The sequence below is a fragment of the Adelges cooleyi genome, unplaced genomic scaffold (genome assembly GCF_023614345.1).
Source record: "Adelges cooleyi isolate 19-005CV unplaced genomic scaffold, UGA_ACOO_1.1 ACOO_flye_CR_arks_rails_tigmint_CR_PRNA_23, whole genome shotgun sequence".
Taxonomy (NCBI): Eukaryota; Metazoa; Arthropoda; class Insecta; order Hemiptera; family Adelgidae; genus Adelges; species Adelges cooleyi.
The window spans coordinates 9,074,008-9,094,078 of NW_026095893.1; the positions used below are offsets into that span (position 1 = coordinate 9,074,008).

A 20,071-nucleotide genomic window follows, 5' to 3' on the forward strand; every position below is an offset into this window, starting at 1 on the left:
AAATACAAGTTAAGATAACAAATACTCTCAAGATTGTTGACCAAGACCATAATGCGACTTTTTCTAAGTATGCTATAACCTAAATCAACAAACAAAAGTGTTCACTTCACCCTACCTACTGTGTATACGTTGTATTAGGGACAGGTTTTTTAAATACTTTTAGTACATTTCACGATTAATCCCTGTACACCATCTTTAGCTATGTCTTGCATTGCTTGTGATCATGCGGCAAGCCGAATTCATCACGCCTACACACTATAGTAAATACCCCATCCCAATTGTGTCGGTGTAGTTTTCTTGGCAAGGTCGTTTGCAATCACTTTCTCCCGCCCCGATGTCCCTCCCGAAATCTTCGTATAAATAAGATTTGCCCACTGACTGTCGTTTTATATTCATTGACTGCTACCGCAATGATGTCTAGACCGAATGCCGTTGTTGGATTTCTAATAGTACAATAAGAGTGTTACAAGACTTGGTGTGTTATATATTTTGGTTTTCCGTCCGGGACGCAGTGCGATATTTGATTTTTACGCTTAAATAAATAATTTCATTTTGATTTTTTACTGTGTTTTTGCAAATAAGAAACATTACGGAATAACTGACACAATAACTGAAGTCCATGAAAAGCAAGCTACTTAAGGATTTTTAACACAACGAGGAATAAACATTACAGAATCACTAAGTAAGTAGAATTTATTTTGAAAAACTGCACCGAAAATGTACTTTTAATTCCATTATTATCGCGTGCAAAATAAAACTATTAAGTTCATTAACAGTTGCATTAAATAAATACGTATAATTATAAAGTAAAATCTTTTACTTATCTGTACGTCATGTTAACACGATAATAAAATGGAGTTTCCACGTATTTACACATTTTTAATAAATTAAAAGAAATAATTACAGTACTATATTATTAAGGTTTATGCAAACATAAATATTCAAATAACTTTATTCGGTTTGAACTTTTATCTTGTACGGTGTGCAGTAATAATAATCCTGGGGTAGGATGGCAAAAGTTAATAGGTCACTTTTGGTGAAGGTATGTTCTTCTCTGCCTCTCTGGACATATTATATTTCAACCAAAAATTTAATTTTTGGTTTAGTTTTAAATTGCTGATATTCCCAAGGTTAAAAAAATTATTGAATATTAATATCAATGAGCTAAAATTTTCTCGGAAGTTGGAAAAAGTGATAAATCTTGTGCCATCTTACCACATAGTTAATGTATTGTAACCAATCAATAATAATAAAAAAAAAATTCAAATATACATATTTGTTTGTTTTTTTCACTAAAGAGTTATGTTGGATGTGCTGTACATAAAGTGTACAATATACGAAGATTAAAATAAAAAAAATAGTCTATTATTTTTAAAACGTTTTTTTCTCCATTATTCTCCGTTACTTTTAATTATCATTGTGATTTACATATTTTAAAAATAATTGTTTAGAAATTGCATTCAGATATTGCCCGAGTAAAGATACTGATGTATACTTATTCGTAAGCTTGTCAAAAAAGTTAAGTTTGAATTTGAGGTCCATCCGAAAATTCTTTTCACGAAACCTGACAACAATCGTACTGTTTGTATCCATCCCGCTATGGTAGTCTGGAAATTCATTATTATTATTTTTTTATTTATGCGAGAAGGGAAAGGTGGAAAACTCTTCAAGTGAAATTTGATTACGTAACAACAATAAGGCGCTGTAAATTTCATTTGTACGACTCAATTTGAACAATAGAAAAAACACATTGTAGGTTTTCAATTAAGCCTTTTAATTTCATTTTTTTTTTATAAATAAGTCAAATTAATGCACTCAAATGTCTAGTTAAAAATACTAATGCTTTATTATTATTTATTCAATGATTTCATCTAAAAAGGGTTTCGTAATTATTTGAAATACATTAATATATACAACTGAGCCACTACTTTTAAAAATTACAAACGTATATATACTTATAACGTATATATACGTATATATATATATATATATATATATATATACTTGCATTTAGTTGTACCATTAATTTTTAGTATTTTTAAATTACATTTAAGTTTTGACGATTTCATAAGTAATGTATCGAGAGCGGATCATCGGGTAACACGTTAGTACCGAACGATAGGTAATCCTCCGATTATATAACCGCACAGTTTCTATCTGTATATTTCATTGACAATTGGTATGGTTTTTATTGTATTTTTAAACAACCGATTCTGAATTTTCACATTGACGGATTGCGGCATTATTACGTAAAAATTCCTCACATTTGTTATCTTTCAAAATTGTCAGGTTTAAATGAAGAGTACAAGCAAAAAATAAATCCATTTTTGAATACTAAATATTTCGCCTATAATATGTTACTACCTTAAAATATTGTTTACATATTAAAAATAAGAAGTTATTTAGAGATTAAGATAAATTTAATACCATTATATTTTTAATGGAATTAAAACTATTGGCTTTAACTATTTTTACGGGAAATTATAAGAAACTAACTTGATGATTTTTCCCCTTTGATATCTTTTAGATGAAATTTCATAGTAAAGTAAAACCGATAGCTTTCCTACAAGAGGTATACGTAATATTAGATATATTTCAAATATATTCATAATATTTCAATTATTTAAAATATGTAGTTAGAAAAAATAGTTAACCCTTTTATGAATAAGTTATTGCAAAACTTTACAATAGCAAAATTTTCTTTTTCATTAAAATGATAAAAAGTAAAAAAAAATTGGTCAAAATTGAATTCAATTTCTCATATTACACTAATTTTTAACTCAAGTATTTTAATATCATAAAATGATTAACTCCTGCTTAATTCCTTTGTAATGATATATCGTCACATTTTTTATGCAATCTACGATAACGCTATGATCGTTGACCATTATTGTTTATTTTTACAGAGATGAAAATACTATTGTGGTTGACACTGGGTGCCTTCTTCTTGAACTTGACCTCAGCAGTCTTACCGAAGAAACGTGATGGTGAGTACAATATCAACACGACGGCACGGCGCTGACATAATGCGCCAACCAAAATATTATCATAACTAAATAGATTCCCCGTGACTAACTATAATCAAGAGTGTAGTGATTTTTAAAGTCAAATGTCCCGCAGCTTTCAAATATTATACAACGGTACATAACAAGAACACTCTTTACAGTCAATTGAAATTGTTTGCGTTAATTTGTTAGCAAAAACAATTTATAAATACAATAACAATAACAAACAAAAATAATTCTAAACACAAATTCATCATGATTATTGAAGAAGACTGCTGATGTACACTATTTCGCCATTGGTATTAATATAAATTTAACTTGACGTTTTAATCATAAAATATATAGTGATGTGTCATTTTAAGTAAAGCTGATGCTTAGATGTAAAGTCACACATAAAATATAGTTACTTACACTATTATAATATGATATTATGCGTGCGAGAAATGTTGTCCTTGTACAAACAGTTCTAAAAACAAGTAATGTGTTTCACTAAAAAAAGTTAAATGAGGCGTGTTCCTTGAGAAATTATTTTTTCATAAAAATTTTACCTCATAAACGAATAGCAGTTTCATCGTACTACTATGATATTTTTTTCTATCGGCCTGGAAGATGTACATTTTAAACAAATACAAATAAAACGAATTATACTGATTATTTTTATTTATTATGTGCGTTTAAAAAAAGAGCATCCTTAAAATAAAAGACTGTATAGAAAAACAAAATGTCATATTTGTCTCTCTAACTTATTTGTATAATTTAAAGGTTAGATTAAAAACAAAAATATATATTAGATTTTATGTCGAGTTATTTTTCAGTATCTACGTTGTACAATTAAAGACGAGGAAAGTAATAAAACAATTATAGTTACGAATACTTCATACCAATTATCATAATATTATTGCAGTTCACATTTCTGACAACCTTACGGCGTTGGTAAAGTTACAGCCATTAAGAAATTATATTGTTATATGAGCACTAATTATTATTCTGCGTAATGCGTCCGAGTGCCCAGACATAGCTAATTGGCTCATCCGCCGTCTCTTCTATTAACTATATTGCTATTCGCTGTTGCTCAATATTGTGCTGTCGTGTCGAATTTCTGATTATTTTTCGTGTGTTTATCGCACAAAACTACTGCACCAAACAACACTGGTGCGCTTTCGATGAAATAACGTGGGAAGGTGATTTCTTTCGATAGAATATTCGTCTCCGATCACTGTCATTGCATGGCGTGTACGGACCATCAACTGGGTATGCCTATTTCCTAGAGGAACGCGACACGTCAGTAATTGGGCACCTTACAAAATAAACAGCCATAGCAAACCCCGGAACTGGTCTTGATTTAAACGCAGTTTCGTCGGCCTCGCGGGTAATTCAAATTCAATAACCGGAAACCATCGCTGATAGAATCGCCACCGTTACGATTCGTCGCCGAGCTTCGTGCGGTGCTGGCCAAGTGGGCTCGCTCCGGGTCACAGTTATATCACAAGTCTCGGGGAAAAAACCGAAAAAAAGCTATCTTTGCGATACTAATAATTACATAGAAATTTTACACAACATAAACTTGGTAATTACACGTACGCTATAACAAGGAAACAGTTTACTCGTAATTAATATTACGCAGGTGTGTATTTTGCAATTTATATTTTGGGAACATAATAGTATGAACTCGTAGTATTAATAAAAATATAAACTAAAAATTAAAATATCAGCTTATAATTATCGCTTTTATGTTATGTTTTATAGTTATTTCGGTTTATTTTACCCAGATTTACGAATTACGCATTAGAATTTTCTTTGAGTCGAAGTATTAATTATTATACAATTATACTATGTTCTTTAAAAATATTTGCATGCCAAATAAATATTTATTTTGTTTATTTATTTATACGTTATTAGTTGGATTTATATTGGTTAAGGTGTAACAAATAGCGGTTTGTTTAAAATTTAAGTCATTCGATGATTACGTAGTGGTTATTACTTATTTAATTGTAAAGAATTGTTCCTGAAAATGATTATGAGTTTTTATTGCTAGTTATATTAAAATAAAAATCTAAGGGATAGTTTTTTTTTAATCTGCTATTAATTTATTTTTTAAACATTTTAGATAAACTCTAAACTACTACAACTAAATTGATACAATTTTACACCATTTACAAAATAACAAAACTAAAAATCTTGTTTTTTTGTATGACAGTAGTAAACTTACTAACAAAAATGTCTATCAAATTGAAATTAACTTTCATAAAGTTGTTAAACCTTTATTGAACGTTAACAATATAAATGTTTGTTTTTTCCGAAGAATAGGTACTATATACTCTCTATATAAAGAGGCGACACATTCTTATGACTAAGGATTTTTACGACGTTATCTGTCGGCTATCCGAAGTTTTTATACACTTGGCGTCTTATTAAGCTAGGGTTTACTACTTTTAATTATAGCGTGTACAAGATTTATTGTGTGTAGCCATGAAATATTTGCGCGTTCTTTATGAAAAATGTAATTTATTGCCTTAACAATATATTATAGAAAAATATAATGATACTTCTATTAACGAATTGGAATCACATATTTGCATTAGTACCTAATAAACTATTATAATATTATAAATAAATTCAAATTAGATACCAAACAGTACAATCTCTCTATTAAATATATTTATTTTGACTACATACACTTTTTGATTGGTTCAATTTTGAAACTTGGGTCTTTATTTGCTCGAGTGAATGCATTATTTATTAAAATGTTTAAACTGTTTATTTTGACATTTATATAGTTTTATTGATATACATGCCGATTAATTTGTTTTAATCATACTAACAAACTTATATGTTTTCAGCCGCTTTATTTGGTAATATTCAATCTTTGCAAAATCCATTTCAACAGCAACCACTATCTGGATTAACATCAGCATTAGCTGCGATTCCTTCTACAATAGCCGAGTATAGTCAGTCATTAAGTTTTGGAAATTTCTTAACTGATATCAATGATCCGCAATCTCAACAAGGATGGGGTGATTACAGTCAACAAGTACAGCAGTCATTTGGAGTTCCCCAACAAAGTTATGGGGAACAACCACAAACAGCTAGTTCAGGGCAACAGAGGCCTCAAACACAGCCAAGTTTTGGTGTTCCACAACAAAATTATGGAAATCAACAACAATCTCAACCGGTAGGTCAGTCTCAACAAAGTTTTGGACAACCCCAACAGCAAATACAGCCACAACTAAGTTATCTACCTTCACCACAACCACAGCCTCAACAGAATTCGGTTCAGCTTCCTCAGCAAAATTATGGATCATCTTTTCAACCTCAATCTCAACCTCAACCATCATCTCAAAACAGCTATAGCCCACCTCTTCAATTTTTACCGCAACCTCAGCCAAGTTATGGACCTCCAATCCAGCAGCAGCCACAGCCTCAACAACAATCGCAACCACAGCCAAATTATGGACCTCAGATTCAACAACAACCACAGCCACAACAACCACAGCAACCGTTACCCAGTTATGGACCTCCAATCCAACAACAATCCCAACCCCAGGCACAACCACAACCACAGCCAAATTATGGATCACCAATTCAACAACCCCTACAGCCTCAGCCACAATCTCAGCCCCAGCCACAACAACCACCACAGCCATCACAACAACCATTGTCCCAGCCACAACAACGACCACTACCTAGTTATGGACCTCCAATCCAACAACAGCCACAATCTCAACAACAACCACAATCAAATTATGGACCTCCGATTCAACAACAACCACAGCCACAGCAACCACAACAACCACAACAACCACAGCAAATATTACCTAGTTATGGACCTCCAATACAACAGCAACCCCAACCTCAGCCACAGCAACCATTACCTAGTTATGGACCTCCAATACAACAGCAGCCTCAATCACAAACACGGCCACAGCAAACACCTCAGGTACAACCTAGTTACGGCCCCCCTCCTCAGCAGCAACCTCAACAACCGCCACAGCAACTAATACCTAATTATGGACCTCCATTACAACAGCAACCACAGCCACAGTCTCGGCCACAACAAACACCTCAGCTACAATCTAGTTATGGTCCTCCACCTCAGCAACAACCACAACAAATACCACAGCAACCGCAACAACCATTACCTAGTTATGGACCCCCTACTCAACAACAACCACAAGCACACCAGCACACAACCATTGCCTCAGCCACAACCGCAGTCACAGCCACAGTCTAACTATGGTCCACCATTACAACAAACTACACCAACATCACCTCCAATTTCTTTTGGAATTCCAGTTCAGAGTACAACCCTTAAAAACCCACAGTCAAATTTTTTAAATACATATTCCCCTCCAAGGCCAACTAACACTAATAGTGGATCTCAACCAAATAATCAACCTTCACTTGTGCAATCAATCAGTTTTGGCATACCATCTCAAACATTTACCACACCATCTCAATTTTATGGAGTTTCACAAGGGTCGCAGCAACCACAGGCAACACAGCCACAGCAACCGCCAAGACAACCCGTGTTTTCTTCTAATCCTCCAGTTCAACCCCAACAAAACAATAATAACCAATTTCAAGGTTATTCTTACAATCCACCTTCTGTGACACAGTCACCGAGACCTCCACAACAGCCAGCACAACAACCGGGTGGTTATATTTATAGTACACCACAAACGCCATTAGTACAACCACCACAAAGTAGACCTCAACAACAGCCTGGAGGAGGAGGAGGAGGAGGTTATTCCTACAATCAACCACCACAAAATTCCAATAGACCCTCGCCGTCTCCATCACCTCAACCTACATTGGCAACACAACCACAAATTCCAATAAATAACTTAGGGTCATCTAGACCAACACAAACACAAACTTCTAGACCACAAAATAATTACATTTATTCAGGAGTACCAACAACACCTAGGCCACAAGTACAACAGCCACCACAACAAGGATACAACTATAGTCCACCTCAAAATCAGTTGTCACCTTCTCAGCCAAGGCCACAGCAGTCATTGAGTTCTGGTGGATCAGGTTATTCATATCCTAGCCCTTCAATTCCATTTCCAACACCAACAGTAATATCAAACCCTCAACCGACACCATTTTCATATAATTCGCCTGCAGCCACAACAACGTTTACAACGCCATCGCCACTTGGACAAAGCTACTCGCCGGTGGATTCAAGGCCACCACAATCTAATAGGTCGTCAAACTTTGTACCATCGCAATTCAATAACCAGCAATCGCAATCCACAGCTCCGGCTCAACCGTTTAACAACATCTACCGACAATCATTCCCATCTAGTTTTGGAAGTGCCCAGCAAAGCCCATTTCAGCCATCACAATTACAATATGATGCATTTGCAGCACCGCAACCACAGCAACCACAATACGGCTGAACCCAATATTAGTGTGTATACAACATGGTTACGGAAATTCGCGCCATCTAGTCTACCAGTGTAGTCACTAGAGACTGCTACTTACTGAATATTTATCAGCCATATAAATGTCAAATGTATATTAATTATTTTTTTTTTTACATAGGTAGTCTAAGAAAGTCAAAAGCCTATGTTGTGATGTCATACGTTTAATCAACACATCTTACAATTAAAACATTGGCTTTAACATGAAATAATTGTTTTAACATTCTACTTAACTACAAAACATAGACTAGATCATTTCGTTGTAAATACATTTCATTTTTATATTCAGTATTATTATTATATCGTAGTGTAATGTATATTTGTATTATTAATAACAATTATGTCATTTGTAAGTATTACACTAAGTCATCATTTTTTTTTAAGAATATGAATAAAACATTTGAAGATTTTGATTAAAATATATATAAATTTTGACTTTGAATATTATAATATTGTAATTGTAATATCTATATTATTATAATGTTTTGGTTTACATTGATACAACTATTTAGTTTGTAAAAAATTGATATTACTAAATGTAAATATTAATCGGTTTTAAAACTCATAACGAGCATTTTTTCCAATAAAAATTTACAAATAAAACAACAATAAAATAAGTAATAATTTAACATTCCTGGTATCAGTTAGTTTTAAAACCGACCGATTTACATGATATGTAAGATAATACTAAACATTATAATGGATTATAAAATGGTATAATTTTAAAGAAAAATTATTCAGCTGAATTCAGAATTTAACAATCTAACTAAAAGTCAGTCATATAATATGGCATTCTTATAATGATATGCACTTGTTAACATAATATTTTTAGGTATTGTAATGATATGTATCGTTAGTAATAGTTCACAAAAAAATTTCGAATAACAACAATATGACGTCTGTATTTCAAATATTACGTTTAAAAATACTCGTTAAAGCCCATAAAATCTCTGATTAAATATTTAAACTTCTTTTTAAAAGCTCAATAATCACATTAACAACTTTTTTACGAAACATTATTTATGTAGCTAAAAAGATTAACTCAATAAATATTATTAGAATAGTGTATTATATAGTTTTATATTTTATTAAATTTAAATGCCGATTTACTTAATAGTACTCCTAAAAATCATCACGATTAGCAATTTTTAATTTGTTAATCTAAAACGTGTATACTATATTCGTAATTTTTTTATATATAGTTTTTGGTTATTAATAAATATTTTATGATGTATTATAAATAATAATAATAATAATCAATATTATTAACATTATTATTCAGGTTTTGGAAGAATCAACATGGATAGCATTAACAATTTCAAACGTGTGACAGATACAATGTTCTGCTAATACTGAACAGCATTTTGGTTCTAACTAGTGAAACACATTATGTGTGTCATTCCCTTAATATTTATTAAAATATATGGAGGGAGTATTGTAAAGCTTAGAATAATAGTTTTGTATAATATGTGTGATATGTATCCGAAATTGAGGGGGTTGAATTTCAATTTTCTATCATTTGGAGGCATTGAGATCTGACCAATCTAAAATCCGGTAGTCTGATCATATCCTGGTCTGTAAACCTTGCCGACGACACTAGCTTTCCTTTGCTGCTGCACTGGTCCTTGAGGTTCGTCGTCATTTATGTCCAGAGCAGGATTTATTCTACCATTTCGTTCGTCTTTACCTACTAAACCAGTTGTTACGGTAGTACCGTATTGTGCACCCATCGGACCTGTCAACAAAAAATATGACAGTAAGTTATAACAATGCTTGGGAATTTCAAATTAAAAAAATGATTAACGGCATCTTACCTGATGTTAGTGTGGTCATTTGTTCTCCTTCGTGAGGCTCTTCAACACGGATAGCATCTTCGGGTATATTGACCACACAGTGGAACCAATCGTATTGGGGTGCTAGTATTCCATTGAGGAATAAATATCTGAAAAAAATTTAACAAATATAGTATAAGAGTCGATTTATTTTTTAAATTAATATCGTTCAAGAAAAACAGAAATTCAAAAATTTACTATTTGAAAAAAAAAGGATTTATCACGACGTGTTTTTATATTTGAATATAAAACCAAAAAAAAAAAAGAGAGGTCCTAATGATTCCAAATATTATGATGAGTGCCAATTTTTTATTAATGGAAATAAACACAAGTGCATTCAAGTGTTATACTTTGTTAATTACTAGTAATTTCTAGTAATGTAACCTATTGCTTTATTATTATGTATTAAATAATACATTTATTTATTTTATTTGTAGCCGTATACGTGTAAGCCAATAGTAAACATTAGTCACAATTATTGAAAAACAAGGCAACTCTTAATAATCGCTACTCTGGGGCTCATTTAATTAATATGGTCTTTTAAAACTACACAACATTTTCTAATAGCTTAGACATATTTAAGGTCAACATTTGTTTTACTTACTTGGTTAACCATGAGACAAACACCAATGTCATCAGGGAACAAAGCATAGCCGTGGTTCTGAAAGGGAAAAGTTGCTTTTCGCCGTCCCATCCGGGGAAATGAATCAAAGCTGGTAGACCGATGAGCGGTTCGCCGCCAGCGATACGGATATAGAATGCAATTATATATGCGGAAAGCGATCCGTATGTATTACAATGCGGTTTAAAGTGGACTACCATCACCAACTGCGGGAACAGGATAACATAAACGAGGTCCGAACACATAGACCATAGGCCGTAAATGGACGGGATAGTCAATGCCATGGTTGTCGCTGAAAAGGCTACCACGACAATGGCCATTCGCATAACCCAAACGATTTCCATTTCAGATGCCTGCAATTTAATGTGACTTCGTTAGGTACAGTAACAGCTGTTTTAATTAATGCTCTCTGTCGAATTAGTTATAAATTTAACGAACTTACGCTTTGCCGTAGCAACATGCGGTAAATATTCCGTGCAAACATAGAACTAGCAGACAGTACGCTAGAATCAGCCGAAGACATGATAGCTGCAGATATTGCACCTAATCCGAAGAACGCCACCCAATCCGGTGTTAAATACTGTAAAACCATAGGTAACACCATGCTCGTTTCTTTAGGGGTCATAGGCATAGGTCCATTGTACTGAGTCTCGTTCCATGCTGTCAATTTTCGGTGTAAGAAATTATTCACATATTAAAAATGAATATAGTAAGTTTAAACAGTCATCAAAAAAATTAGCCAGCAGGCTAAAGCATGTTATATGTTTTATAATTTTAGCCGTTAGGCTTTAAGTAGACTAACCTTTTTATATAATATTGTTACTAACCTGTAGCTCTGGCAACCATGCCTATGATAACAGGAGGAATGGCCATGATAAAGCAACCAAAAGCGGCGACGTAGGAAAGGATTTGTGCTTGAGACGCTGATTTACTAGACAACACCCGTTGAAAGTAAACCTGCCAAGGAATGCCACCAAAAACTAATAGTAGAGCATAGTCCACGTAGCTAAAGAAGTCTTTAGCTTGTATTTCGCCGATCAAGTCTAGTCCTGGGGTGTTGAAATCTACTTTTTTGTTGGTCAACGCGAACGGCACGCTTAGCCACTGAAATTGTTTGAAATAATTTTAACGGTTTTATTATTATTTTTATAAGAAAATAAAATTAACAAACCAATCCAATGAAAATGGCGAATAATTGAATAACATCAGTGTAAGCAACGCTGGCCAATCCTCCGAATATCGTATAGAACACAGCAATGCAACAGCTAAGAATCACACTGGTACTTTGAGGCAAATCGATGATGACACTCAACGTAGCGCCTACAAACAGTTGTATCATATTATAATTTATGTGCAAATTTTGACATAAGATAAAATTTCACCTAAAGCTGATAATATTCCGGCTGACCAAAAAACTTCACCACACAACGCTGGTAAAAACAACAATCCACCCATTCGCTCACCGAAGCAATCTTGAAGAGGATCCAACATGGTTACGTAACCCTGCCTACGCATCGGATCAGCGAAAAATATTCCACCTAGGTTCAACAAGATACAAATATTACTACAAATAAATTAATTTAAGTAATATTATCGTTTATTACATGTGTACGAATAATAAACTAAATTAAACAAATGTTTACTCATAAAAATTATTTAACTTAGTCTAAGAAACAATAAACTGAAAGAAGACATTATAGCAGAGAAATGTAAATAATAATAATAGGTATATTATTATTAAAATAACTATTAAGAAGTTAAAAATATTGTTAATATTGTTTTATATACTATGAATCTAATAACTACAATTATTGATTGTTTTACTGACCGAAAACCAGACTAAGGGCATATCCAAATGGAGCTTGACACCAGAGTAGTCCTGACGTGTAAATTGCCTCAGCCGTCCCGTTTATATATCCTCCGCCCACCCAAGTGGCTAATGCGTGATAACAAATGTATAATAATTTTATTGTATTAGATATTTTAATTTTCTACTGCACACTTCATGTGTTAAGCGTGTGATCATCTTCTCAGTGATCTTACCTGTCATGGTAAATATACCGACGAATAGCCCGATGTTTCTTCCCGCCAACATGACTTCTGCCTCCGAATTTCCAGTGTGTTTTTTCTTGCCAGCCCATAACCCGACCATGAGAATAAGACAATAAAAGAAAACAATGGATATCACCCCTACGACGTTCATCGTCTGTACAAAAAAGACAACAGGTCAACGTCATTGACAACGAATGTGAAAGCTATAATTATTAACTATAGAAAATCGAACTTAATCATGAGTATTTGTAATCAAAGCTCAATATTAAATTTATGAATTTGCATTATATTTAATTGCATCTATATTTCCTCCATTTTTTACTATTAAAAAATAATTAAAATAAATATAATTAAAAAATTATAGTACAATAGTTTTGTTATTACTTTTTTTAATTTAGAATACTTTGTCATTGTTCGATTTCGTTGTTAAATATTTTTTAGTAGTCTCCAAGTCATTATTTACATTGTTAACCTATTTGCTAATTGTACATTTTTCTTTATGCACAGATTGTGAATATTATTTAAAATAAAAAAATAAAAAGTATTCTTGTTGAATGTACACTCATTACTCACGTATGATTTGTGTAGTCTGCTTCTTATTTGGATATGTATTTATTTTGTTATAATCTGTGTAAAAATCCTTTTAACTTTCGGATTTCACACGGTATATATTATGCCAATAAAATAGTTTATTGCTTTTGAAAATTATATTTGAGACGGATATAATTAAAACATGTGTATAACAATATTTAAACGAATATACATATATATATATAAATGTGGATATATGATATGTGTATAGAAACAGTTTTGTAGGTAACTTTTTAAATCGCAAGACTTGACTCGTAGTTAAAAACACAATAGTATCAATTTTCTTTAGTGTCCTGGCTCAAACACGTTGGTTTAGGACTGAAACGGACAACAATCGCCCCAACGCAACGACGTTTTCTGCGAAGGACTATTGCGTGTTTTGAACCCCGGGCTGCACATCAGTCTGAGTGTACGGTTCTATCTTGAACAGGAACATTTAAAATGAATACGAATGCCCTGGAAAAATTGAATAAAACTATCAAAGTACATTCAATTAGAACATTTTTGTTAAAAAATGTCGGGATTTTTTTAACAAATTGTGTCTTAAAACCAGCTTGTCAATCTCTTTTCAGTGGCAGAAGTTGTATTCACAATGATATGTAAATATACCTACATTGTCATTATTTTAAATACGGACTTGTTGAAAAATATTTAGAAGTCACTAGAGGGCGTTTTATAAACGTAACAATGATATTTTTAATCATTGATTTTCATCAAACATCTCACAAACGATTTATAAGTACTTTTGGAAAACTTATCTATTCTAATTTTGTGAAATACATTTGGTATTACCCAATTTATGTAGATTTGTATTTTATTTGGCTTGTAACTAGAATAGTTTTAGTTTAATGGTGGCGCAGTTTAGTCTTCAGTTAATACTTTAATTATCTAATAGTATGGTCTTATTGTAAAGTATAATTTATGAAATATAAGTCATTATAATTTTATTAATATAAAAAAATATAGTAACTGTAGGTCGTATAATCCTATTTTATCATATTCAGCATAAAAAAATAAACAAGGGAGTATCGTAATACCTAATTAAATAGATACTTGAAAATTAATTGTGTAGTCCTTAAGTAAAATATTTTTTTTGCTTCTAATAATAATGGCTTTATTCATTTTTTTTACAGTCTATACAAAAAAATGCATTATAAGTATAAAAAAACTCAAATTAATATTGTTGGACAAAAATGTAAGGCAATTATTTTCAAAATTTCCGATTCACTCAGCCATGTCATCAAGTTTTGAAGATTTAACAATTCAACAATTTTCAAAAATAGTTTTTTAATACAATATAAAACTATGGTTTAACACAATACTAAATAGATAGTAATGCACTTTATCTAACAAAATTAATTTTCAAACAAATTGAATTACAAAATATTATGTACAACCCGTTTTATTAATTACATTCAAATTCTATTTAGAGCTTATTTAAATTAAAACCCAATGAGTAACATTATAATTTATACATTTGCGTTTTTCGAAATGATTAACAGCACAGTTGTGGCGAATTTTAAAACAAAACAAGGTTAAAAATATCGTCAAAACGTAATCAATAAACAGAAAACAATAAACGGCGATATTATAAATATATCAAGCAACTAAACGTATGAGAAAACATTATACGTGTTTGATTTATATATAGATATACATTTTACAAAAATAAAACAAAAAACCACTTTAACGAAAAATGTTCTAAAAATATGTTTTACTATGGTATCACAGTGTTCTTGTTGGAGTAATATAAAAAATGTATCTATTGAAGGTATAGCGTCAAAACAGAAAAAGAGTAACGCTTTCATTTTGTAATAATGTATAGCACTATTTTATTCTTATAGTTAAACCCTAAACAAAACTCGATTATGCTAATTGCCTAAGCGATTACAGCCAAATTGTAATGTTCATACTGTATAATTTGTTTTCATAAAAGTTCACGACGTCACTAACTTATGTTTTGTGAATATTTAAATCAATAATTATGTGGGAACTACAATTTATTATACCTAATAATAAACCTGTATGTTTTTTTTTGTTCGCATTACAACGTGTGCTATATAGGAATATTTTTCTATACAAAACATAAATATTAATAGCTCTATGGGGTGTAGTATGTTTTTAGTTTGCTTATGAATAATGTAAGCCAACTTTAACAAATTTACTTTTCTAATAGTATTTATTTACTCTGACGTCAATATAGTATAATACAATACATAAGGTACACTTTTATTAAAACACTTACTAAAAATAGTTATCATTTTGCTATTTAAACATAAAAACACTAAAGGCAAACACATATTTTAAAAGAAAATTAAAATCACAAACGCTCTTTGAGATATCTTAAAGGGTTTATTCAATGAACTTTTCTGATAAATTTATGAATTATATTTGAGGACCTAAGTAGAACAACACCTAAAGAATAACCCCAAAATGCTATTACATATAATAACACATTTTTAGTGTTTCAACTAGACTTAGTCTGTTATTTATTTAAATTAATTATTATATATTATGATTAATTTTTCAGTTTACCTATCATTATTTCAAAAATTGAAACTGAACATTTTTAAGTTACCTAATTATTGTAATTTAAGTTAAACACTTAAATAGTTAATAAGGTCATGATTTAGATGATATTTGACTACAAAAAAAAGAATCTCTGGAGTTAGCCACTCTTACCATGCAAAGTGCTTGGTACTTTAATTTTATAATGGTTCTTAACAAGGTCGCCCGCTGGGGAAAATTCAGAGAGGGGACCACCGATGACTGTATTCGATTTTGCGAATTAGGGAGATTAGATATATTTATTAACTTCTAGAGAAGCTAGAGGGGAGCTGTCCCCCTACTCTTCCCTGTGGGTGCCCTCGGTTCTTAATTAGGTATATTCTAATTGATATTATTAAACCTACGTTGTTACGGCGCCATTTTTTTAATTCGACATTTACAAATACATGTTTTTGGCAATATCATTCTTATAGTATATTATTTTTGACGATTTTAACCACAAGTCATTAAATATATATGAATACATATATATTTAATATATATATATATATATATATATATATATATATATATATATATATATATATATATATATATATTCATGCATAATGCATGAATACTTAGATATTAAAAAATAAAAATGTGTAAAAAAAGGATATTGGTAATACAAAGCCTCCGAAAATTGTCATGTTGTAACCGTGTTATTGTACAAAATTAATGGTATATATTTAATTATTTTAAAGTTTTGAGTTGTAAGAAGAGATATAAGGTGTTTGTAGTTGTAGCATCGTATTATTCACATTTTAAAACACCCTATTTTTAACTTAATAATATTTAATTTTACTAAAATAGTAATAAATAAAATTAATTTAATAATAATAATTATATTCTTCTACTTGAGCGTAGCATTTATAGTAACAACTGTTATTTCTTTTTTAATATTGCAATATATTTTCATCTCGCTAGCCATTAAACGAAAGCTCCAGATATTCTTGAATCATACTTTATAGTGATACATGTACATTGCACACTTTAAATAATAAATGTTAATTGGGTTTTATTCGGCTGAATCTCATTTATACGATTTGTAAGACCTATTTTTAAGTAAGTTAATACGTCGAAAATATTATATTGCCTGGGTAAAAAGAAGAAAGTATTAAACTGAATTAAATAATGAATTCAATTGAACTTACTATTGCCTAGGTTTTATAAAAGAATATGTTTTTGTTTAAGAAGCCTTGTTCATTAATTAACATTTATTGAAGAGCAATTTTTAGGCAATATCTAAATCACATGCCGATGAGTTGTGCCAGTGTTCGATAAGGAAATCCCTTACATACATTGTGTAGTATTCATATTTATAAAATCAAAATCAAAGATCACATTGTAGATTTCTATCGAAATTAAAAATGAGGGGGTTTTCACCAAAAAAATCTTGGTTGTGCTCATTCAACACTCCGATTTCGAATCAATAACCATTATAATCGAGGCAAAATCGAAATATTTAATGTTATGATCTCCAGATCTACCAGTCCACCCACGCGGTTATCATTATTGCATAAATTAAAAAGTCTAAAAAACTACAATATATTTTATATGTTTAATAAATAGCTTAGCTAGTTCATAATCGTTTGAATATATTTTGTTGATCGGTATAACCTAAAATGGTTTTTTTTTATAGAAATCAATTGCAGAGAAATACTAATAATCTATCTTGACAAAACTAGTCAATTTTAACACATTTAGTGACTGATTGAGAGTAGCCATTAGTGTAATAAAGTAAGTATTTCATTTAAGAAAATAGTATTTATATTTATAAAAATGAAATTAGTTTGACGCGTTGATAATAATATATCGACAACGAATTAAACAAGTCGTCATTGCCACCAACGGCAGCGGCGACCATTCGTTATCGTTTTATGATTGAATCGCTTTCATGCAGTCTGAAACGTCTGCTCATGTAAGACCTATATTCTATTAATTATGACACAGTTTGTTTCAAATTCATTCAGCGTGTAGTTATTCTTGTGTACAAACCAATTTAAGAATCCAAATTGTACATAAATTCTATCGTCAACCGGAATAACGCACATTCACTATTTTCAGTACATCTTCTTTTGAAGTACTTATTTAAATAAAATATTGTTAATAAACAACAAAATATGTTATTAACAGTTAACTGTTTTGTCTTGTCATGTTATATAACTGTTTTACCTCGTATAGCGTAAAGAATGGACCAAATGGCGCGAAGTGCAAAATCGTTATCCTCATTGAACGCGTCAAAAACGATCCGATTTTTGTCAAATTCGTGTTATCCATCCTCTTTAACAGACAATCTTACCCATGCCATTTACCAGCTTAGCTAAGTCGGTAGAATGTGTAGTATTAAAATTAGAAATTATTTATCTATAGAGGTTGCCACATATAATGCGGGTTAAGAGGACGCTACCCAGTGAAGTATAGGCGATTTCGTCCAATCTTATTTTAGAACTTAAACTATGGTGTATACATAATTAATTAATGAGGTTACTCTATTGGTTATTACTTTTTTTGTCAGACTCACAGTAATTTCTAAAGAAAATATTACAATTTTTTCCCCATCAAAAGATATTTGCAAGAACCAAAGAATCTTGTAATTATTCTAAAATCGCCAAATTTTCAGAATAAATAGAGGTTAACTTTAACTGTATTTAAGCATTTTTAAATGTTTGATAATTTAAACCACAAATTTTAAATAATTGATTAAAAAACGTGAACTTTAAAAATTCTTCATTAAATCAATTTATTTATCTCATGAGTTGAGTAGGAAGGAATTAAGTATCGACCGAGTTCTCCAAAAGTTAGTGTTATTCTATTTGATCCACAAAAGTTCGATTGTTAACACTTAAGGTAGTGCCAATTCGCATGACATACAATCTATCTCTGTTGTATGACAACTAAATTTTTCTTATAGAAACCTATTTAATTTCGATAGGTACCTACCGTATTTTACTCAGTCGATAACTTAAGCACGTAGGAGGCGTGAGCCCGAGACGACATGATTCCCACAAAACTATATTATTAATATTATTATTATATTGGCCAATATCGACTGTTGATGACTAATATAATGGTGGTGGTGGTGCAAGAGTATGTGTTTTTAACGCGCGGACGTCATGTACGTGTAGGTATAATATTTAAAAAACAAATTATAGGTACGCAATACTTGTACTCACCCTTAATGACGTGCTGAGGGCACAAATAGGAAACCGTTCGTGTTGCGGGTTCTGGCCGTGACGTGTGTTACTGTGAAGCTGCCATGCTCGCCAGTGGTGACTAATATGCCGTCGAGCAGCAGGGCAGACTGGTACGACAACGGCTGCTGTCCCACCGAGCTCTTCATATTGATCGCACGGTCAGGGTCCGAGTGTATGTAAGGGCCTGCGCGCGCGCGCGCTGCCGCCGTCGCCGTGTCCTCGTATTAGTCGGAGGCGATCAGGTACGCGTGCCTGTCGCGTGGGGTTAGGCAGTCCGGAGGGGCGGGTATCATATCCACTTTTTCCACCAGACCGGCTCACTAACACCACCCCTTCGCGGCGTTTATAGCCCGTTCGCCACCCATCGTCGACCTAGTGCGGTGCAGGCGTTGGCGGATATATACGTCACGGGCGAGAACCCACTCCTCCGCGCCAAAAACAATTTTGGCGAATCCAAACAACTTACACGGCGGCCGCGGCCGATCCGCTATTGTGCCATCAACGTCGCAACGCGTTTCTAGGCGTTCTAAGTACTGTGTGTGTGTTGAACAGCGACGGAACGCACCTTGTCAGGACTGTCCCCCTGGGGATAGTCGATTAGAAACGTGTAAGGCGCGACGTCCAAGCAAAGAGTATTGGAATAGCCAATTAAACGCTGAAGTGTTGTCCGTAGAGCACAATAATAATAGGGAGAGACGTTGATATAGATCAGTGATTAATGTATACACAACTAACAACCTTGATCTCCCGACGTAGTATTTTATCATCAAAACATCGTAAAACGAATAACATTATA

The 20,071-nt window shown here is 32.1% G+C and overlaps 2 protein-coding genes across 2 annotated transcripts; one reads left to right on the forward strand and one right to left on the reverse strand.

Annotated features, from left to right (window-relative positions):
- Positions 1–407: 407 nt before the first annotated feature.
- Positions 408–8,754, forward strand: LOC126835908 (uncharacterized). The gene is given in 4 exon segments (XM_050568780.1): positions 408–682; positions 2,907–2,987; positions 5,846–7,186; positions 7,188–8,754. Coding segments are annotated over 3 exon segments (2,643 nt in total). The 5' UTR covers positions 408–682; positions 2,907–2,908; the 3' UTR covers positions 8,411–8,754.
- A 296-nt stretch (positions 8,755–9,050) lies between these two features.
- On the reverse strand, positions 9,051–19,407 carry LOC126835264 (high-affinity choline transporter 1). The gene is made up of 11 exons (XM_050567736.1): positions 19,255–19,407; positions 13,514–13,987; positions 12,932–13,094; positions 12,717–12,824; positions 12,271–12,426; positions 12,060–12,208; positions 11,716–11,992; positions 11,331–11,548; positions 10,871–11,241; positions 10,249–10,376; positions 9,051–10,169 (listed from the first exon to the last, which is right to left on the reverse strand). Exons 3-11 carry the CDS (start codon positions 13,089–13,091, stop codon positions 9,979–9,981), a joined length of 1,758 nt encoding a protein of 585 aa, XP_050423693.1. The 5' UTR covers positions 13,092–13,094; positions 13,514–13,987; positions 19,255–19,407; the 3' UTR covers positions 9,051–9,978.
- Positions 19,408–20,071: the final 664 nt, after the last annotated feature.

Coding starts and splice junctions, on each gene's coding strand:
- LOC126835264 (XM_050567736.1), bottom strand. CDS start 13,091: ATGAACGTCGTAGGGGTGATATCCATTGTTTTCTTTTATTGTCTTATT. Junction 12,825..12,931: donor CGGTATATTTACCATGACAG/GTAAGATCACTG, acceptor ATCACGCATTAG/CCACTTGGGTGGGCGGAGGA. Junction 11,993..12,059: donor TCGCCATTTTCATTGGATTG/GTTTGTTAATTT, acceptor AAACAATTTCAG/TGGCTAAGCGTGCCGTTCGC.